General features: G+C 42.3%; 2 protein-coding genes across 2 annotated transcripts in view; both read right to left on the bottom strand.

The window, feature by feature from the left end:
• Positions 1 to 1760: 1760 nt before the first annotated feature.
• Positions 1761 to 5075, bottom strand: LOC311221869 (secreted frizzled-related protein 2-like; the record flags this gene model as incomplete). Its single annotated transcript, XM_084305854.1, has 4 exons — positions 1761 to 2071; positions 3193 to 3285; positions 4058 to 4227; positions 4789 to 5075. 4 exons carry the CDS (start codon positions 5073 to 5075, stop codon positions 1761 to 1763), a joined length of 861 nt encoding a protein of 286 aa, XP_084161980.1.
• A 17232-nt stretch (positions 5076 to 22307) lies between these two features.
• The window catches only part of MAPK12 (mitogen-activated protein kinase 12), a 31302-nt gene continuing 30497 nt past the window's right edge, over positions 22308 to 23112 (bottom strand). Inside the window, exon 12 of the mRNA XM_084306141.1 lies at positions 22308 to 22408. Coding sequence (XP_084162267.1) covers positions 22338 to 22408 — 71 coding nt within the window. The 3' untranslated portion in view covers positions 22308 to 22337. The remainder of the gene's footprint in view (positions 22409 to 23112) is intronic.

Below are 23112 nucleotides of genomic sequence, written 5' to 3'. Positions count from 1 at the left end.
AACAAACAAAGCAGGGCTTCCTCTCAAGTAAAGGGGAATAAATATACAAGTAACCCTCGAGCTAACACTATTATTCCTCTGTTTTTACAGAGTAACAAAAGTCCACCCCTCAGTAGTTCAGGCTAGAGTCGCAGGCTGGCTGAGGCTGGAAGGGACCTCTGAAGATCCGCGATGTTTCTCTGGCACCTTTTAAATGGGTCGCTCACTGCGGGGCCTGCACGTTGTGCTGACGTGAACCCTATCAGACGCCCCTCTGGAGCAGCTGGCGTGTGTAAGCAGTGACAGAGCTCTTTAAATATTTACCTTTTTTCCAGTGGAGACCATTACAGACTCAGCAGGATCAAATGAGCTGAGCTTCTGAATAACCTACATTTTTCGAGTGACTTCATTATACAATATAATTTGAATATAGGTTTCTACTAGTTTTCTAGTTCATGATAGAAAATCATGGAATCACAGAATATCCCTAGTCAGAAGAGACCCACAAGGACCATGGTGCCCAAATCCTGGCTCCACACAGGACCACCCAAAAATCAGACCCTATGTCTGAGAGCACTGTCCAAATACTTACTGAACTCCAGCAGCTCAGTGCCGTGCCCACTGCCCTGGGGAGCCTGTCCCAGTGCCTGACCACCCTCTGGGTGCAGAACCTTTCCCTAACCCCCAGCCTGACCCTCCCCTGTCCCAGCTCCATGCCGTTCCCTCGGGTCCTGTCGCTGTCCCCAGAGAGCAGAGCTCAGCGCCTGCCCCTCCGCTCCCCTCGTGAGGGAGCTGCAGGCCGCCATGAGACCTCCCCTCAGCCTGCTCTGCTCTGGGCTGAGCAAACCAAGGGACCTCAGCTGCTCCTCATCCGTCTTCCCCTCTAGGCCCTTCACCATCTTCATAGCCCTCCTTTGGACACTCTCTGATAGTTTTGTGTCCTTCATAGCACTGAAGATGCTAATCATGTGGCCAGTGTAATATTTTGCATTTCTTGAATATTATCATGCTATTGGTCTCCTACTGGCCACTTCTACACCTGGCACAGTTTCTGTGTTGACATTTTTAATGTGTCTGAAAATGAAAGGGGCCTTTTAATAGGGAAGCCCTGAGTTAGATTTCAGTTAAACCATGTTAAATTCAAGATGGTCACACAAGAACAAAAATATTTTAAAAAAATGCATTTAGCCTGTGCTCTGAGATGTTACCACTGAGACATCAACTCTATCATTCTAAAATTACACCAAATAACCAACACTTCTTGTGATTGGGGCTGGCTAAGCATATTATGTTACTGTGTTTGTTCTGATTTATTCCATTTTGATTCTGGCAAAAGTGCCCAGCAGAGGGCCATCTTCTGTTAAAATACACCGATGGCAGAGAATGAGGTGGATTAATGAAGCATTAAGCAAAAGAAAGGTAACTCAAGAAAATAGCAGGGTTCATGCTGTGGAAAAAGAAAAAACAAACAAACAAACAAAAAAAAACACACTAAAGGTACTCAGCTGGATTAAAACTGTTTCATGTCAGTTTTTATACATATTACAGATTTTTGCAATAACTCAAAGAAACATTTATAAATAGTTGACCAAGTTCAAACTTGACAAATAGCTGGAACACTACAGAAAGAAGTCTATGATAACACTGGGTTTAAGTTCAACTTATAATACAGTTTAAAAGGAAATGAAGACTTTACATTGCATTTATAGTACATTCTTATTTACAAAACAGGTTTGGCATAAGAAGAAGAATAATCTTTTTACAAATATTAAGATAAATATTTACAAGCACTTATGATATCTCCACTTCTGAGTGGCCAAAGTCAGCTGGGAGTCCCTCCTCTGCCAGCGATAAACCTGATTCACTAAAATGATACCCTCTTCAACCTTCCCCACAAGGAGATATACCATAGGACGATGTGTTTGAGTCATCTTCTGTGTACAGTTTTCATTGATAAGCAGCCACTGTTGTATCATGTTCTGAGTTTCATAAGGCAAGAGTGAGCCCTGGGTAATAAATTCCACTTGGCATTCAATGTTATACTCTTGGTCACCAAGTAATGTTCTTTTTTTGGATAGCTTTACTTTCACTGCTAAGGAAAAAAAAGAAAAATATAAGTCACTACATTTGTTCAAATGAAGAAATACACACTACCAGTGAAAGCAGGAAGATTCCTTAAAATACTCTGACAATTTCTGGTGATAGAGTATGGTGACATCTTCTCCAGCAGCAGTATAGATGTAATATTTTTTTTTTTTAATAAAGATTATGTAGCTGAGATTTTCTTTCTTTTTTTTTTTTTTTTTTTTTTCACTAAATCAGACAACTAGGAAAACTTATTTTCACAAAGGTGAGTAATATATTTTACCATCGCTGTATATGATGGTGACTTTGTGGATAATTGGATATTGTAAGCCGTTGGCATTTCTCTAATAGCATAAGGTTGCCCACCTTGCCCAAACGAGTCTACTGAAACTCACTTTGCCTATATTATCAATCCCTCTGCAAAAATAGCCCATAATGCTTGCTGATACCACCCTTTGAGATACTCCCTTTTCATTACAGGCATCTATCCACCTCATGTAACTCTACCAGCACTTCTTAGCATGAAATTTCTCTGCAGTGCTTGATCTAAGGCCAGCTGAATTCACTGACAGCCTCTGCATTGACTTCAAAGGACTTTGCAGGACGTTTCTAGGGCAAACTCAAAAGTATTGCCTCTCACTCCAATAAGACAACACAAAGTAAAAACTTGACTGTTACGATTTTCCGAGTCTTTTCCAAGTCTTTTCAGTAAGCTATGCATCATGAACAACTTACACACAGAAATAACAGGACATTCACTGGTCAAATAACCAAAGCTTTACTTTGGGTTTAAATAACAATAAAAGACAAATCAGCTAATTTGGATGCTTTTGCCAGAAATATTTTCCATAAAGCATGTTGTACTACAAGGTAGCCAGCTCAACAAGAACAGAAAAGCTATTTTTCTGTAGAGTAGATCATAAAGAAGTCTTTCATGTAAACTAAATATTTTGCTCAGAAAGAACATATTCTGAAAAATAACCTAAAGTTAAATCAGCAACCAAACTCTCAGGATGCAGATTTTGAAATCCCAGCAGAAACTGTAAGCTACTTTAATCCTAATTTTAAAGCACTTTTGAAAGAGAGCTGCTAGTTTCTTTAATATCAGCTGTATTCACAAAGACTTACCAAAGTTATTGTCACAGAAAACTTCAAGAACTCTTTTGTGTGTAAAAAATTCCTCCACTGCTGGGCAGGTCTGGCATGCAGGCTTTGGTAGGACTGGTGAGAAATTGTAAAGTTTTATCATTACCTTTTAGAATGCTTTGTATTAGTTTTCTACTGTGAGCCTACTGCTTATCCACAGGTACGGCATAGAAAATACACAGCTGTTCAGTAATAATGTGAACATCCACATACTCCTCTGAAAACATAGTTAAGAAGGAAAAGGAGTTTCAGTTTCCTTGCCCATTCACTCCTTGTTCAGACTGACAAGCTCAATCATTAGCATCAAAAGTCAGTATGAAACAGAGTATTATTTTTAATATGGCTGTGGGATGGGTGAGCAATTTTGTCAGTGAGCCTGGGTTCAGCTGAACTAAGACTGAACATACAAATTTGGGTGTGCCAGCAGCAATCTACTTCTACTGTTTCCTGCATACGTAAATAAGCCTGAGCACATTTGAACATTTTACCATTAATGTCATTCTAAGTCAGGTTTCCGTACAGAAAATTAGATAATAAATCCTCCCAACTTTTCCAAGTTGGTCTGAGGACCAATTTAATGCAGATGTGAGTTTCTCAGATCCCTATTAAAGTTGGTAGGTCTATAAAGAGACTTCAAAATAAATCAAATACAGTGTGCTGTCATGAGTATGATACTGCCTGTAGCTGTGCAGGGAGATAATCATTTCCACCACTAAGAGTAGACTACCTACACTTCATTTTATTGAAACTACACAAAATCCCAGACTGGGAACTGTGTCTCTTTTATCTTCTTGTATCTCTGGAGCATAAAGTATAGCCCCCTGCCCCTCTGCCATCTTCCACGTACCTTTGTGCAAGTATTTATACTCCTTTGTAAGTGATGCCAGACACATGTCCTCGTCCGCAGGGAATCGGTCGCAGTCCAGGCTGTCTGGCCAGGAGTGCCCATGGCAGGCAAGCACGGGTGCGCAGCTGTCCCGGACACCTACACACATACTCCTACAAGGATGGATGAATCTGCATCGCAGGAAACACCACACTGAATCAGTTAAAGTCAGTAGTAACAAATTATTTCAGCAGTAATTTCTGTGCAAAACACATGCAGATATTTGACATCCTTCAGCAATAATACAGTTATAGAGTGGCAGGTGTGCAAATTGGGCATGTGGTCTGTACACGTACCGGCTTGTGCTTATAGAATTAAGTTACCTTTTTTTTTTTTAAAAAAAAATGCTTTTCTTACTATCTGAGAAAAGCTTTGGCAAGAGCCTGAGTCTATGTGCAATGGGTGTTCGGTTTCAGTTTCACCTGGATTTAACCCTAAATTAACAAGAATAAATTTCAGCTACAACAAACTAAAACATGACATTCTTTGGCAACAGCATTCATTTCCTCAAAGCAAACTAAAGTTTAAGTGGAACATGTTTTCATTACTTGTATTCATTCGCAGTGAGTATGAAAAAGTTAACAGAATTATTTCAGATAAAGTAGAGATCACATTTCCATTACAACAAACATGCATCTGATTTGATCCCTGTTCCGACAAAAAGGCTGGCCATACAGAGCCGTGGTACTTACGTATCTAAACAGATGGGTGCAAACAGAGAGCAGAGGAATGTCCTCACATGAGGGTGACAGTCTGTATGCACCAGGTGCTGCCAGGTGGTGGATTTTAGGATAACCTCTGCCATGCTTGTGTGTCCCATCAGGTTGGGAAGCCTCATTTCGGAGTACCCAATCTCGTGGCACATGTCCATCTCCTCGGGTATCTCTACACATTTGGTGGATAATCCAATGTCGAAGCCCTTTACCACTCTTAGGAAACCACTCAGAGCGAAAACAAGTATTTTTGCCATCAATAACATCTTCTAGTGAGCCCTGGGTTGCCAAACAGGGAGCTGTCAAACCTCTCAAGCACAGGGGCACACTGAAAACTTTGTGGCTTATATACCCCAAGAGCTTAATGAACCCTTGGTTATCAACTGCTTATCAAATCACTTGAGACAAGACCCAGTCTTATTGCCTATTCAAGTGATTGTTGTGATAACCAGGGAGGTGGAGACGAGGTATAGAAGTATGTTCCCTAAAGTAACAGATTTGCTATAGGCTTTCACGTGCCTGACAGCGTCAGCTGCTGCAGCATGCTATGTGGCATATTAAATGTTGACACCTAGGAGGCTTGCTATGTGCTTTCCAAATCAAATTAAGAGATCCCCCAGAAAAGTGGTTGGGCAGACAAGCTGTCTCCCAGGGCTGCTCTGTCTCCTTTGTTTTCAGACACTGCTGACTGGGCAGAAAAAACAGCCCAGATTGACTTATCAAGTGAAAATGTTTTGCTTGTGCTAATTGCTCATGTCTCTTCCACTGTTTTACAATGTAGAAGAGGTACCTTTTTTATTTGCTCAAGCACCAAAAAAGAGACATGTGACATGCTAAATCTTCCAACTTCTATTAGTTTTATTAGACAACCTAACATACAGCTGTTGTTTTTTACTGACTGGAGTGACTTGCTTCTTTCACTTATTCAAGTTCAGTGGTGGATATAATCTTTCCTGACAGAAACATATTGTAGGACTATTATGGCTATCAGTATTTCTTCAGAGGGAAAAGAAATATGGAGTTTTTTGTTTGTTTGTTTTGTTTAGTTTTTCTTATTTCAAATGAATCTGGTAACACTTAAAATTGTTCAAATAAGTCAGCATTTGACATTTTTATTAATAAATTATAATTATGCAAAACTGTGTGAAAGCAAATTTGTGAAAGCAAGAAATACCAGGTGTGTACTTTTTCTGTTTGTAGCACAAAAATAGTATTTAATTTCTTACAATAAATATTAACGGAATTGCTGACAGTATTTCATTAGTTTTAGTATAGGACTGATAAACAGCTTTTAGCTGTAGAGCAGATGATGGGGAATCAGTTAAGGTGATGATCTGGGTAATTTGTACCTTACATGTTATGAATTGAAAAGTCAGAATATTTGATATTTAAAAGAGTTGAAGTTCTAAACAAAACTTTTTGTGGAACTTTTTAGCTTGATGAAAATATTTCTCCAACTAGTTTGTTTTGGCTTGATTTAATTACCTTTTCTTATCACATGACTTATTAGCAGAAATGTTTAGATACTAACAATATGTATGTGGATCAACTGTAAAATATCTGCCTAGATTATTAGACCAAAGTATATTCATAACAGTGTGCCATCTAGTATTGCTGGTGCTTGACTGAAATGTAATTTTCAGAAAGAGCAGCTTTTTGTGTTATACCTATATGTAGTACATTTAGACACTGTGCTACCTATCATTTACATGTTTATACCTAAATGTTAGAGTATTAGTCCTAGCATCTTTGAAATCAATGACAAACCCGCACTGATTCCTCTCTAGCTCTTTTCTTTATTCTAAGCTACTGGCAAATTTACAGTATATGTTTAAATATATCGGGGAAAAAAAGGCACCTGGACATCTCTGACATGAGTGTCACTTCAAACCCCAGCAGCTGGAGTGAAACTGAGAGTTATAAATGAAGTTCACTCTTAGCCAGCAGATTTCTGCATCTATCCATGTTGCTAATGTCTTTACCAAGTCACCCCATAATTTTATGAAATTAATCAAATTCTTCTCTGGCCCTAATAGCATTATTTTGTTGTACTTTTCTCATCTGGTCATTACCTGAAATAAGGTGTCAAGATCTCTGGTAAAGGAAACCCTTCCGTTGTGTGTATAGCATGGTGTTACAGACACATTTCTGAGTCATATATATATATTAAGGGTCTAGAAAGTGTCATCTGATGGAGAAAAAAAGAAAAAGAAAGAAAGTAACAAGAGTATGTTTTGGGATCTCCTTGCAGAAGTGCTTAGCAGGCTCTGGTGGAAGCCAGTTTGGGTTTTGTAGTCCTGGACACACAAAAAGGAATTTCCAGAGCCAACATGCTTTGGAGGGAGCACAGCTGCAGAGTTATGACCCTCAGATATGAACTGAGGAACATGTTCACATCCAAAATAACTCCACACAGCTACTGAGATGATCTATACCCACTCATGAACACAGCAAGTTGGCTGTGACAGCACCCTTGTGGCCCCAGTCACAGGTGGCAGCCATTTTGGCAGCCATGAGCTGTGCCTACGCTTCTCTGCAGGAATGGCCTCCATGGTGCCACCAAACGGGGCTCGCGCTGCCCTTCCCATCCACTCTGTGCCTTGCAAACAGCCTGAACACGTGCCCTCATGCGAGGGCTGTGCTCACACTATGCCTGAAATCATGCTTGCTGGCTTGTGATCTAAGAGACCCGATTTTGAGAGCTCCCTGTGGGACATCATTAATGGACAGAATAGACACAGGGATAATGAGAGAGTGTGAGAAAAAGATGATCTAATAACAGCTAATACCTCTCCTGACAAACTTAGTCTCCATAGGAACTGTCTTAGAAATAAATAATTGTATACCTCTGAGTCAGTTTCCTACCAGGGTTTCTCAGGAGCTTGGTCATTTATGAGCCACCACAGAGCTGTACCTTAAAGCTTCTTTCAGCCTTAGATATGTTACAAAGTAGGTCAGCTATCTTTGAATTCCTTGCTTCTGGTAACTTGACTTTCAGTGGGTCACCATTTCCTAATGCTAAAGAAAATTGGTTTACTCTGCGAGTACAGTGGAATAGTTGGAGGCTGATGGCTTGACCACTCCGGAGACATAGGAGACATAAGACATCATGCAGCGCTCTCTGTGGCACAGCACTTTAGCTGGAACCTGGGGGACCGAAGGGTGTGGAAGAAGAACCACCATGATTTTAGCTGTCAGCGCAGACTACCAGAGAAGTGGCAGTCCATCTATTTTGCTTTTCTTTCTTCTTTTGAAGAAGTGCACCCAGGGAACAGCAAGACTTCATGTCTTTGTCAGAGGTGCTGAAGCATAGTGTATCTAAATATGCTTGGCAGATAAATAATTGTCACTGGCTCTGAGAACAAAACAGACACAAATGTCTTTGCTTGATACCTATCACTGCATTTGGTTTTAGGCTGGATGTGAAGCCAGAGCGTTATCCATAATCCCAGTCTGTCAATTTTGTTGGCTGCCTTCTGTCAGAAAAAAAAAGGATCATTTGGGGGAGCTTCTGCTTCTGTTCTATTCTGACAGTCATGGGGTTCAAGATGTTATCTGGGCCAGATTGCCTAGACTGTGTCATTTTCAGCATTGTTATTTACTGTAGAATTTGACAATTTGACACTTCCTTTCCCTACACTCACAAGTCAGTTTTAAGCAAGGGAAAGATTTTGGCTATACTTCTGTGTAGACTTAATTATTTTGATATTACTCATGAGCAGGTGTTACCTTGAAACTTGTTTTGACAGCAAGTCATTATCATTTATCATTTTTAGCAAGAGCCATGTAGCACAGTTATTACAGATGGGCACACAAAGTAGGTTGCCATTGCTTGGAGAGTGTTTCAGGTCCATCAGACGCTGGATCCTTGGCAGAAGTATGAGTTGCAGCACCTGTGTCGCTGTGCCATGAATTCTCCTTTTTTTTGCAAATGCTCAGCTGTTCATTGACATTGCATGGAAAAAAAAAAAAAAAGAAATAATCATGTAAATACATGCACATCTTGCTTCTGGGATTTACTGTTGCCACGCCAGCTAAACATTCAAATTACACAATAGCTGACAGAGGAGGGGTATTTCTAATTGTAGTGGTGCATATGCAGGGATTGATCAAATAAAGGCTATATAAAATAAAATGAAATATTTTTAGTTTTGCAAACTATCAAGAGAATTGCAGGATCTGAATGTATTTTGACTGGTCAGCATAAAGCATATGACCTGACGTTTGGGGAAACTTTGGTCTCAAAGTCTGGAGCCCAGCTAATTCTCTCTGAAATGTTTGAAGAAAGCCGTGCAGTCGGTCCATTAGCCATGGGCTGTATTTATTGTTGCTGGATATGAGAAATGGTCACCTGCTGATGGACCCTGATAACACGAATAGTTGCTGGAGACCCTGCCCACCTCTGTTCTGCCTCCTTTGACTGTTCCCAGGGAGACAGACGGAGATTAACCCGGAGCCACCAGTCAGACCCTAATAAGAAAGGGGACTGAATTTTTCTTCAAAGAAACTAGGAATTTGAGAGCAAACTGGCAGATCTAGGGACTTTTGGATTTAATCTAAACAGTGGTTGTAATATTCAACTGGAATTTATCTGAAGTGTAACTGCAGAAGTGCAAGGCTCTTAGGCAAGGACCAAAGCTTACAACTATGTACCCAGAGTCCCAAAAGGAGGCTTCAGAGAGGCAGCTGTTGCACTGAAGGCAGCTTTGCTGGATGAACATGCTTATTCTGTGGGGCAGCATTTATTTCATAATGTTTTCCTTTATTGTATTAAAAAACTCTTAGGCTGCGTGTGATATCTGTAAACCAGCAGAGGATGCCTCTTTTTTTTTTTTTTTTTTTTTTTTTTTTAACTCATCACAAAGGCTTTAATTTTTAAAGATTTTTAAAGAATTTTAAAGCGTTGCTTTGATTTTTAAAGAAAAACTGGATTTCCTTACAAATCTGTAACAGGACAGTTGAAAGCTCACTGCCCTGGCATGCTGAGCTCTGTCCTTGTTCCTGGTAATTGGTTAACCCAGAGGAGAATTTGTTTTAATAGTGAAAGAGAAAGTTGATGCTTGGCACGACCCAGATTTAGTTTCTGCCATCACCACAAGCTTCCTGTTTAACCTGTAAATTTTACTCCCCTCACCCATAGACTTAGGTGACAGCACTTCTGGGTGACAGTACTGGGGGTGCTGGAAGATAAACGCATTTGAATGTGAAGCATTCAGATACTGCAAGGATTGGGAGCAGGCATGTAAAGACTCACACAGATTCTGACAGCATCACCTAAAAGCACAGATATGGTGAATGCTATACAAAACCCGAGTGAGTAGCATTTCCGAAGCAGACCAGATAAGTCAGGGATGGAAAAAGGGCACGGGGAGATTAGCTGTCTTGCAGCTAGTTTTAGACAATATCCAGTGTGCTACATGATAGAGCCTCATGGTACAGGCTGAGTTCAATTTTTTACACAATTATCATGTATTGGGTGAGCACCTTCCACACAAAGCCAGTGGTAATAGCCACTTGTTCGTTTGTTCCACTCACTCATTCATTTCCTTCCTTCCTTCCTGGTCTTTCTTACTTTTTTCTTTTTATTTCTTTCTTCCTTTCTTCCTTCCCTTTTCTTTCTTTCCTTCCTTCTTTCTTTCCTTCTTTATTTATTGTAAAAAATCAAACTTCTTAGGGTTATTTTTCCCATTGTTATCGGTTTGCTGACTCTGTTTTTTTCTGTCACAGAAATGTGTATCAGAGCTGCGTCCCCTCTCAGGCATCTGTATCAAGCAGCTACAAATAAAATAAAAATCTAGTTTGAAAGGAGAATGTGCCAAATTATTTCTAAACCTCTGTGAACACAAGACAGTAAAAGTAGGCTCAGGAGTGTTTCATAGGACTGTGGGGGATCAGTCATCTTGCCTACATGTAAACAGCAAGTACATACCAACTATTTGTAGTCCATTGAGAAAGTAAACAGGGTTGTCTTGCCTATCCCCAATACTTTCTTTGTCTGTGGCCTGTAGCCAGCTACTGATTATCACGATAAGGCAGAAACACATTAAGTCTTGAAAATTATGTCTGGCTTCTGGCTGTTAGAGGAGATAGCTCTATCAGTTAAGCACCTAAAAGGCTGGATGAGTGCTCAGCTGACTCCAGCAGGCCTGGAGCCGATCCCTTTTAACTCACTTGACAGCATTTTGCATCTAACTTCTCCCTACTCCAGCTACCAGGAGGAAAGGCCACCAGAATTTGACATGATACCATTAAATGGCTGGCCAAACTCTCGTCTCTTTGATGCCACTGGAAACAACGGACCTGAAGCATTGGTGTAAATGTCAGACTTCATTGTAAGGGCTTTGCTCAAGAAGCAAGCTTGCATAGTGCCTGTAAGGTTTCACAAATAAATAAACGTGCCTAAAATATATGAATTGAGACATTATGGGCAATTCTTCTCTAAGCAAAATTTGCTCTGGCACTAGCAAGAGTTTTTTTCTTGAATAATGATGGCAAAATGTAATCTCTTTCCTTGGACTGAAAATGTATTTGAATGTATATAATCAAATCAAGTGTCCCCATTGCAAGTGGCTTTGGTGGACTGAGAAGAAAGCAAAGCTTTGTCAATAAATAATCAAGTGAATTTCAGGTTCTGGACTCTGTTTGTTGGGTTCCTGGCAGCTTTTTTTAAGGGTATAGATTTACATTGTAAAATTTTGAAAATAAAAGGTATTTTTAAAATTTTGAAAAGGAGAAGTATTTTCTGGATAAATCTTTGCCCAATTTTTAAGTTTCTATGTCAGACTAGTTTTGGAAAGAGATTTTTTTTTCTAAAAAAATTTGCAAAAAAATTTCATTCAAATACATACAAGTAGAGTAAACTTTGGGTGGCTTTATGAAGACAAATGGCTGTGCCCTGAACTCAAGTGTGTGCAGAGTTTCAGTTTTCAAAAATTGTTTGGGGATGCAGGGAAAAGAATATAGATTTATAATTGCAATAATTACAAACTACTTCAGTGAGTGACTGCCTCACAAATGAGTGTGCCCACTCAAAGGCACGCAATACATAAATCTTACCTGACTGCTCTGCAGATACTTGATGGGAATAGTTACTTCTATTCTGCCATCTGAGCTCGGTAGGAGATGGGTAAGGGATACTTACTGAAGGCCTGGATGTTCTCTACTTATTTCCAGTGTCCCCATTTTAGGCACCCTCCTGCAGACACCTTCTGGAAAAGGATGACCACAGGGGACAGCCTTTTAATGCCTGTTCCTGCTGTGCCAAATGACACATTTGCTCTTATGCCTGTCACTAATCTACTTTTCTCCTTTATTTCTCACGGAGCTCTCAACTCAAAACAATTTCCAGCTTTCAGTTAACTACGGCACAGGCCTTCTGCGTAAACCACTTTGATTACAAATGCGCAGCCAAATCACACCCCTGCATGCCAGGGGAAAACAGCAGGCTGGCGATGCCCATAGCCTACCCCAGGGGCACCAGCCCCTTGGTCACGTATTTGGAGCTCCACCACCATGCGAGCTGATTCCAGATGTGGCATCCCCTTCATTGGGAAATGAATGCTCCTTGGTTTTTTTTGGTTCGGTATTACCCCATAAGCTTAGTGAAGCGAAGCAGCTCTGTATGGACGAGCTCTGAGAAGCACCAGGTACAGGTAAGAGAGGGCACCATGTCAGCCTTTAGTCAGATCTTCATGGGCAGCTGTGGAAGCACAGCCCGAGATGTCAAATGTGGTACTGGCTTGACAGAAACTGCTTCTTTTTCAATCAAACCCGTATGATTTTCCTTCTGTTGTCACACTGGGGTGGTATCTAGTTAGACAGTAAGTCTTCTTGCCCATTTAGTAAGACATCTATTAGAACAGTCAGGTAAGAGTAAGTAGATCCGGCATCTTGTATGCTTACTAAATCTTTATATCTGCATCCTAACAGGGTAACACTGTGCCTTCTGGTAACACTCTGTATTTAAGCAGCAACAGGCCCCTAAAATCTCCCAAACCCCAGCAGCTGCTCCTACAGAAAGCGTTTGCTTTGCTGTAGCGATTCCAACAACCAGCTTGAGAGTGAAATCAGCTGCTCCATCCTCGCTGAGCTGCTCTGTGGGACAGCCCCACTTGCATTCCTGAGAGGCTTCCAGTTCTCTGCAAAGGGGGAGAACTCAAGTGAAAGGAAAAATATGAAGGAGGAAAGAAAAAAAATTCAAATAAAAAGCATAGACAAAACACTCTTTAAAAAAAAGAGAAAGAAGAAAACAATCCTTTCCCTGGGCCTTTGGTCTCCCAGAAAGTTCAGAGGGCAGCCGGGGCAGGTTCTTTCCTTTACACCATGGCTTGTGTCACACACACAGCCTCTGCTGAGATCAAAGACATTCGGTTTCTATTACCCTATCTCAAAGAGAAGTTCACTGATAAAGAAGTCTCCACCCTAATGATTAAACCCCATTTGGATTTGCATACCTGGGTGCGAGCCCTGCAGCCTGCAGGCCAGGATTAGGAGGTCGGTGACTCCAGTGCCCATTTGCTAATCTGGCTGCTCTGCCTGTCTGCGCAGCGTTATGTCCTTTGGCTTTCACAGCCATCCCAGGGTGTTTTTCTTCTAGGGCTGCTACGGGAAAATGCAACAAAGATTAGTCCATCCTAAACAGCTGCCCAAGAGCCGAGCAAACAAATCAGGAAAAAAAAAATACAGCAACAATTTGCTAACTGCTCAAAACTAAACAGTGCCTGAAATGATCTTTAGGGCTGTGGTTTACTTAGGGTTGGTTTATGAAACTCAGGAATGGAGATGTGAGCCAGAGAAATAATTAAATCGAAAGCTAATTGGGAGAGGCTGAGTTTTTTTGTTTGTTTATTTTAGGAGCCATTTTCATTCCCTAAATAATGTTAAGGGCTTCCTGCTGGTCGCAGTGACCAAGGATTGATAACTGCAGCCACAGGAGGCTCTTTTCATTAGGGAAACCATAGAGGAGTAAATAGGTTCGAGGGGATGGTATTTCGAAATTAGAGTCAGGGGCATCCAGAGACAGAAGATTTGTGTGTGAGGCTCTATTTTCAGACCTTAGAGGGTGCGTGTCTGCCCAACAGCTTTGCCTGGCATTTTTTTTCCAAGAGTATGTCTGAGTGGCAATAGCAGTCTCCATACATACTCTCTCTGCATCTCTACTACAGCATCACTAGTGCTGCACGTACCAGGGCAGGAGAGCTTTTTTATTGGGTGAGAGAGAAAAATAATTTTAGAAAATACATCTGGAGAGTGTAACCTGAGAACTTGGGTGGGTAAATGCTCTGTATTTATATATATATATATATATATATAATTGTGTCAGATTTTGCCATCCTTTCACACTGAACAGTATTTTTCTTCCTGATGTTCCATGGCAATGGGACAGAAGTACTGGATCTACAGGATCACAGGCTGAGGTTGGCAGGGACCTTTGGAGACCCCTGCTCCAATCCCCTGCCCAAGCAGGGCCACCCAGAGCAGGCTGCCCAGCACCACGTTCAGGTGGCTTCTGGAGATCTCCAAGGAGGAGCCTCCACCACCTCCCTGGGCAGCCTGTGCCAGTGCACCCACACGGCACAGAAATGCTGCCTGGTGGTCAGAGGGAGCCTCCTGTGTGCCAGTTTGTGCCCACTGCCTCTGGTCCTGTCCCTGGGCACCACTGAAAAGAGGCTGGCTCTGTCCTCTCTACTTCTTTACTGATCCTGTACCCAAGGAGGACAATGACAGATTCGTAATCCATGATGACATCCTTAAAGCCAAGGTTCTGCCCCTTTTGCTTATGCTGCATGCTATAAAACATCCTGTTGACTTCAGTGGAGTTCTCCTGGCATGGATCTTAGCAAGCCTGGCAAAGGTGGCCAACACAAATGGGCCACCCATTCCACCTACTGGTTCATTATCTTTTAGGACATTCTATAAAAACGTTCGGTTTAGGGATGTACCATCAAAAAAGATATGGGATGGAAGGGACTTTGCCCTGCCATAAAACATCCTCATCCTAACACCTAAGGGATGCTGCAGGTGTGTGTGGCGAGCTGTGAAGGGGCCAAGCGGCTCCTCTGAGCAAGGGCAGCCCTGAGCTCCAGGCAGGCCTGGCTCAGCATCCCCTCCCCACAGGCAGGCAGATTGGCTGGTTTTTGGGGAGAGAAGTGATAGATTTTGATTTATTTGGCAAGAACGCTACTTGAATAGAGAAACAATGGAAAACGAGGGAAATCGCTGCTTCTTCTGCTCTCTTTCAAGCTTCCTTTTTTCTCCTTTCCAAGAATAAATAACCAACAGGAATAGCACATTTCTGGTTCAGACTCTTTAGGACCAGTCTTACTGATTTGCCTTTTTTTTTTTTTTTTTTTTTTTTTTTTTTAAGGCCTAACATTCCTGGACAAGCTAAAATAATCTTCTTTAAACCTACTAATTGATCGCAGGGGATGTATGGACCAGCTAACCATGATCATATCAGAGAAGCCTTTATTAACCCTACGGGCATCCTCGGGTATGACTGGCACATTTTTGGGGCACAGCAACACTGTCAGCTGGGCTCAGCTCTCTGGCATTTTCTCACGGGAAGCCGTGCTTGTCCCACCTGAGGCGGGAGGTTATGGTGCAAAGCGAATTTTCCACTTACATAAATGATTTATATTTCGAAGGACGTCAGCTAATGCTGCCAAACACCAGCTACGCAAAGCAGTTCCAAAGCTGGAAGACACGCAGCAAGTTCATAACATGAATGGCATCAGATCCAGGCGATCATAACCACTGATCCCACCATAAAGCATGAAGGGCTCTGAAATTCAAGGCAATTGAAAAACCAAAGGAAAAGTAGTTGATGGTCTGGCTTTGAGACTTGAAATGGCAACACTGAGTAGCTGTAGCAATTGCAGTTGCAACGAGCTCTGTTAGTGGAGAGAATCCCACTTGTTTGACTCCAAAATCAGACTCCAGATACTCACTTGTTTACCTACGGCTGTAGCTTCACACCTGCTGTGGTAATTCAGCCCCCTGAATTTAGAGCAGCAACAGAGCTCTTTGATTTAGAAGCCATAAATGAGTCACATTTAGAGCCCATAAAGTGACATGGGATGGGAATTATACCGTATCCCTGTCCTCCCATTCTGTTGGTGTGACATCAAATCCACTGTATTCTCACTCCTGTGGTATAACCTGATGGCTCTGATTATTCACTTAGGATTTTATCCAATAATGCCTTTAAAACAATCACCCTGTATAGGCTTTTTTTTTTTTTTTTTTTTTTTTTTTTTTTTTTGTGCTCTCTTGCAGTTGTTTTCCTTCCTATCTCATCACTACCTTTTGCATTAATACATCATGTATGAAAAGCTTTATTGGAGTGAATTTTAGTGTCACGACACTTAGCATGGGGCTGGGCCAAACCCTGTTAATAGAGGCTTGCGATGACATCCTGTAGGTTTCCTGAATGGCAGAGAAAATATGTATTATTTTCTTCTGTGCATTGTATTCCCCTTGACCCCACACCACACATCAGCTGCTTCCCAGTCATCTCATTTTTAGTATTTCATGGCGAGGGGACAGCAGCATGAAGAGATTAACGTGATAACCATCCATCCATCTGGGGCAAGCACAGTTTTCAAGGTACTGTCAGCTCTGTCCCTGTGCTAGTACACGAACCGTGCCTGGCAGAGCTTGCTGGACCCATGACCAGCTGGCAAGGAGCTGCCTGGCTCCCTGCTGTTACAACATTTGCCCTCCGAAGCCAGCTGACTGCACTGGCCGGGAGTGCACGTGGCCACTGCCAGCTGTGCCCAGGGAGTCACTGGAAGACTGCAAAGGGCCCAGGCCAAAGCTGCGTTAGCAATTTCTCAGAAGTATCAATTATAACTGAAAATTATACCAATTTCACAGGCAGCTGGAGTGCAGCACCTGGGGACGCTCCTGGCACCGGTGCAGATGCTGAGGACTCTGGGCTAAATACGGGGAGCCGTCACAGGAGGCTTTGGTGGAGGATCTGCTCCTGTGGGGAGCATTTTGGGTACCACAACCATAAAACAGTTCTTTCATGTCCTGCACCCTGCCTTGCCTTTCCCCACACCCGCCACCTTCTGCGAGAGCTGGGGGCAGGAGCACTAAACTTTTTCGGTAGCCCCATCCTGATGTGTTCCTGGAGAAGCCTTGGCCATTCCCTGAATGAAAGCGGTACCACATGAAGAAAAATGGCATAAAGCCCATACGATAAAGCACATTGACAGGGAAATGGAGATCACCTAGGCATGCTGCATTGATGGCAGTAATGATACGGAAAGGTTAAGACTACTGGAACAATGAAACCCTACGATGAGTATTTAATTTATTTGCCTGGAAATCCAGAATTAAACCCCCTAGCTAACACACCCACTGCAGATGTATTACATTTAATGTGAACATTCAAATGTAATAAAATATTTGCCGGAATCCATCCTCTCATGCCAGCAGTTCAACATTCCCTTCTGCATGATGCTTTCTGGTGAGTTCCCTGTAGTTTTGTGTCTCCCTCATCAATATTTTAACCTCCTCTTTAAAAAGTGCCCGGCTTCAGGACTAGCAGACATTTTGTGTATGTTCTCCTTATTGCAAGCTTGTACTGTGTTAATTTTATGCATTACATGAAAAATCTCCTCGGGATTCGTAAGAGTTCATGCTCTGAAAGGGCTCGTTTGCTCCAGACATGGCTCAGGGCTCTTTCTGGGAAGCAATTTGGATTCCCTGGAACTGAACGTTATTTCGTAATATACCCTAGATCCTGAAAGAGGGGGGGGGTGCTTCAGTGAAAACCTTCATCCATGTTTTCCTGATTTGACTTCTCAGCCTTATTTTCTCTCCTTGCAGTAGCACACTGCCGTTTTTATAGAAAAAAAATAAAAGACAATTCAAATTTGACTCAAAACCATAAATTTCAGGAGTTTTCTAGAACAGCATCGTGGTTGGACAGATGCCAAGCTGTGCTGTTGGGAGGTAGGAACTTCTGTGTACAAACAGAGCTTCTGAAATGCCACAGAAAAGCTCCCTTGACCCAGGCCCCTGGTGGACTAAATGCCTGAGGTGTCCACGAGCTGTGTAATTTTACTGCTTCAGTAATCAGTGGGTTTCTCATTAGCACCAGACTGAACCGACAGCAGCAGCCTTTGGTGGCGTTGGTATCAGGAGCCTCACCTGATGGGAGTCCCACTGTTGCGGGTACCACCCGAACATGCTAGAGCCATTCATGGCATCATTAAGGTTGGAAAAGCCCTCCAAGATCATCTGGTCCAACCACCCCCTGCCACCAGTATCACCCCCTAAACCATGTCCCTAAGGACCTTTCCCAGTCCTGGCCACACACGTACCCAAAAGGCGCTCTGCAGCAGCACGGCAGAGCTCTCACATGGGACCTGAGCAATTGCTTTCACCACATTTTGTTTGGTTTGCCTCACTGGTTGCGGCATTTTGCCTCCTGAAGATAACTGTGCATTTAACATGCTTCAATGAAAGGCAGAGAAGTTGCATTAGGGAACTCTGCTTGCAGAGCAGAACAGCAGCAGACAAAAATAATGAATCCTTCAATACTTCCCTTGTCCCCATTTACCTCCTCGCAGAGGAATGCTGTTTGTGGTGGCTCCAAAGCATGCATCATTCCTGTGCCTGCGAGCTGCCTGCGGCTGCTAGATGGCAAGGCAGTCTTTAGCCCATGATGTTACTACCCCAAATCACCACAAATAAGCAGTCCTAAGAGCTGCGCACAAGAGCTGCTCATTAACTGGTAGTCCATGAGGTTGCACAGGATGTCTGCGTGGTGGAAGTCCTCCTCTCTTGATCTTTCTCCAGCTCACCCTGCTGAATTCTTAAAACTACTTAGGAGATTTTAAGTGCTGTAGTCCATAAAACCACTCCTGGTATTACTCGGCTTCCAGTCAGTTGCCCTACAATGTATTCAAGAGATGGAAAATCAGTCAGCAGACAGTGGGTGTTATGAGTCCCTGGTATCTGCATGGACCATGTAGAGCCTAAGGGGAGTAATTCATGGCAAGATGCAGTGAACACCAGCATCTAACATGCTGTTTTTCCACATAACCTTAGCTGAAGCAGACCAGAAGCATCTGGTAGTTGTATGTGAACAGCAGATCACAAGGTAAGGAGCTAAAAGAATCCCCCTCAGCTCGTATGATTGGTAGCTCCAAATTAACAGTGAAGCAGATCTCCTGAACGCATTTTGCAGGACGCATTTTAGCACTCACCTCAGCGTTATCCCAATAACACAACAGAAAACAATCCAGGAGTGAAATGGTGAGCCACGTCTGGCCCACACCATCACGTTACCGAAACTCAGCATGAACAATAAGTCTTCAGTGCAATGGACACTTCATGGGACGATCTTAACCCGAAGCAGGGAGGCACGTAGGTTTGCAAGGCGAAGGTCCCCGCTCAACCTGAAGGTGTATATGCTTGGTGGCTGTCAACCTGACTTTGGCCTTTAAAACCAAGCTGAGGGACGCAGCGGTGGTTAAGCGTGCGAATCCCATCCTCCAGAACAAAGCAGGGATGTCTGGCAACACTCAGGATGCTCTAGGAACTCATCAGGTGGCAGCAGTACAATTGAATCTGCCCCGTGGCTGACGTGCAGCTTGGAAAAGGGGAGAAAGCTTGGGATCTGCGGTCTGACTGACTTCCAAAGTAAACTACATCAGCAGCTCATATTACATGAAATGTCCCCACAGTCTGAGGTTTCACGCAGTCCCCAGATACTGAAATTACTATTCTTAGTACTGATTACACATTTGGGAATATACACAGGGAATAAGACCATTATTGTGTAAGAAACAAAACCCCAACCTTTATTTTTGACAATACATTTCAAGTGCATGCAGAACATATTTACAGTTCTCCTTAAGGCAAACAGAAATTGGGCTCTTATTCCTGAGTTGCTTAGCACCAGTAGAAACAGCAAATAAAACCCTAGGAAATGTTGTCTCTCCCCTTGAAGCAGCAGCTGCCTCCCATGCAAAACGGTTCTGCCTTCAGCTCACATTTCTCGTGATGAGCTATTTTACTAATAATCTCTACTGCTATTTTGAGCAGTCTCTTCAGATTCTGGTCTCCTCACAGCACCATCACGCCAAGATGTACCAAACTTCCCGTGTTTGTTAGTTGTCCTTACATACTGTTTACTGACTAGACAGCACAGCAGTACGTCTGTCTTTTCTGGCACATCCACCAAGGTCTTCTCCGCAGTTATTTCAGGAGTTCTGTATTCCCCAGACAGAGAGAGAAACCTCACATTATCTTCTCATCTCTTTCTCATGTGGGCTAGCTGCTTCTGCAGTAGAAGACTAAAAGAAGTCCAGATTAAAAGAGGCAAAGTTCCCCATAGCCACTAAGGTTTTTAGGGCTTGATTTCACCAGAGCTAGGGTGTGTGTATGGTGTAAAATGCCCACTGAAGAATTTATGAAGAAAAAGCAAACTAGGTTTGCAATGGAGAAAAAAAGCTCTTGAAGTCTGACTAACATTTGAGCCACATGCATTACCTCAAGACTTTAGGCTTTTGCTACAAGTTAGGATGCTGCAATTCCATGTAAATTATGAAGGGGGCATTTCCAAAGAAGTTTTGACATTCTTTCCAGCCCTTGACTGGCTCTATCAAAACCCACTCATTTCAACAGCCACTTTTCTTCCATGACTTTTAAGAGGACCACGATGATGCATGATCTTAAAAAACGCTTAGTAAGTGAAAAAGCTCCTATTTAACAAGAAAGTGTAGCCCAAGCAGAAAGTCAATAGTGCAAAATGGGGGTGACCCAACTGTGCCTTCCTCAGTGACCTCCAGGGTGGAAAAATGTTTTGTTCCAAATTGCATTCACTGCTTTTTATCATGCATTCCTGAACCTACAGTTTTTAACAACTTGTCAAGTACATCAATAATTCAAGGTTTCTGTTACCATTTAGTCTCTCTAGGTGCCTGTCTCCATTAATCAATGCTTATTGTGAATAATTTTTAAACAAACATCATTATTTACAGGTGTTTAAGTTAAACATTCATGGAAAGAAACAGAGCAACGATGCCTTGATTAAATGTCTGGTTTAAATTAGTTATTAAAGAAAAAAAAACAACAAACAAACCACCCACCCAAACCACAAGTAATTTGTTAGTTCTTTTTCAGTTATTACCCACAATATAAATTGTCTTCCTTCACAACCGTTTCATTTAGCAGCAACACACCACAAACAGCAGATGGCATTGGGAATAATCCATGTCCAAGCAGTTGATTTGAAAGAGATTACCTTTAACAAAGAGAAGTGACCTCACAAAGAAATTCTGCAACAAAGGTTTGCTAATTTATTTTTCCCACGTCTGAGAGATTATTATGAACGAAGCACCTAGGAAAATACAATAAATGAAGCCAGACAGTAACAGGAGCTCGTGAAGCATCTGGCATCCCCCTGTAGGTCATCAGGAATCTGATTCCTTCTTGTAAGGTACCTCCCAGCAGAAGGTTTGAGGGCTCCCCCCCAGGTAAGATGACTTCAGAAGGCTGAAAAAAAGAACGGTTGTTGTTCTGCACCTGGCAACACCTCCACACACCAAGAACAAGACAGCTTGCTGCATGAATAGCTGCAGTGTCATATTTTTATCCTCATTTTATTTTCTACAATGCCACCTGCGTTCAGGATCAGCACTGCTGATTAGCTAATCAGCATGTCCTCTGAGAAGATGCACTTTTTCAATGATTGTTTCAACACTAAGATGCTAGAGAGCTTACAACATTTCAGAATGTCTTAAAAGAGTTTCTCCCTGGAAATCTTTGATCCCCAGTCTGTTATACAAGAAACTGCACCGTATTGAGATAAAAACACTGTAACTCTTGAAAATGATTGCTTACCAAGTGGCTGCTCACCTAGTGAACTTGGGAAATCTTGTCCTACCACACCAGTTACTTTAAAAAAAATAGGACACTGACACTTGTCTGCTTCTTGCCTCTTGCATAAATCTGTCAGGCCTGGTTGTCAGACAAGACAAAGGAAATAGGCCTCCACTCAGGCCGTGTCTCCACTACTCGCTACGCTAGCTGAGGAAACAGAAGCTGATTAGCCTCCACAGGCAGCTCATCAAGGTGAAATATTCCAGAGAAAGTCACACTGATACCTTTTACATTTGGGATGGTTCAACAGCCCTGGAGAGCAGACGCTGCACATCACCGACATCCTCTGTGTCTCCGCTTGCTGACAGTGCTGACTTGTACTCACGTGTGATTTGAAGAATTGGCCCTACCTGCTCTTTCAAGGATGGCAGAGGATTATCACAGTCTGAATCCTTTCATGCAGAAGGGAGAAGCTGTGGGCAGAAATTATCTTCTGGACAGTTCAGAGATGCTAATCCCAGAGGCACCACTTCCACATGCAGAGTAAAAGACACTGCTCTTTCTTACAGTGGAGATGAAACAGGTTACATCCAGTTTATTTATAAAAGTTTTATACACCTGAAATATCACAAACATTTACAACTTTCCTGCTGTCTTCTGAGTTCTGAAAAGACCAGGTCATACAATTACACTGCTGTCTCCTTTGACTCTGACGTTAGTGGTGGTTTGAAGTTCAGTATCTCTTTATAGGTAATACCTGGAAAACAACAGAAGAAACATAGCGTTGCTGTCTGGTCAGAAAAGGAGCTGCACAGACATGAGGCAAGATGCAACTCCCAGCATGGTTAGGTCCTGATCAAGGTGAAGAAGACTGAGACCTCTTCAGGCAAAAAAGAGAAAGAGTACAAAAAGTAAGGGAATCAGGGATCATTTTACCACCATTTTGCCACTTCAGTTTTGAAGAAGTAGCCCAATACTGAAACCTTGTGGATGCTTTCCAAGGGGTGTGAGCACTGACATTACACCACCATGGACAATATGGCCAGAAAGTAAACTACTGTGACTAGGAGCACAGCAGAATTATTAATCAAGTCCTCATCTCAGAGCCAAAACACAGAACTCTGAAGGAAGATGAAAACTAGGCTCAGACTTAAATCTCTGCTGAGACAGACTTTCTCAGGGACTAAAAACATCTAACTGAAAATTAAGGCGAGCAACAGCTGCAGTCCTATAGAGCAAACAGTTGAGGAATCTGTCGCCCTGTCCTATGCACTGTAAGGAACACGTTACAGAAATGGTTTTTTTCCTGCATTGCAGGAGATAGGAAGGAAGACACACGGAGAAAGAGAGGAGAGGATCCATTGTTAGGAGGAAGAGAAGAAAACCTTTGGTGATGGTTTCTGGAGGACTTGATAAAAGGAAACATTGGCTGACCAGCAGTGTTTCTCTATCTTACTTCTG

The sequence above is a fragment of the Netta rufina genome (assembly GCF_964035555.1).
Source record: "Netta rufina genome assembly, chromosome: 1".
NCBI lineage: Eukaryota > Metazoa > Chordata > Aves > Anseriformes > Anatidae > Netta > Netta rufina.
The sequence above is the reverse complement of the archived record's forward strand: the minus strand, read 5'-3'. Positions and strand labels throughout refer to the sequence as shown.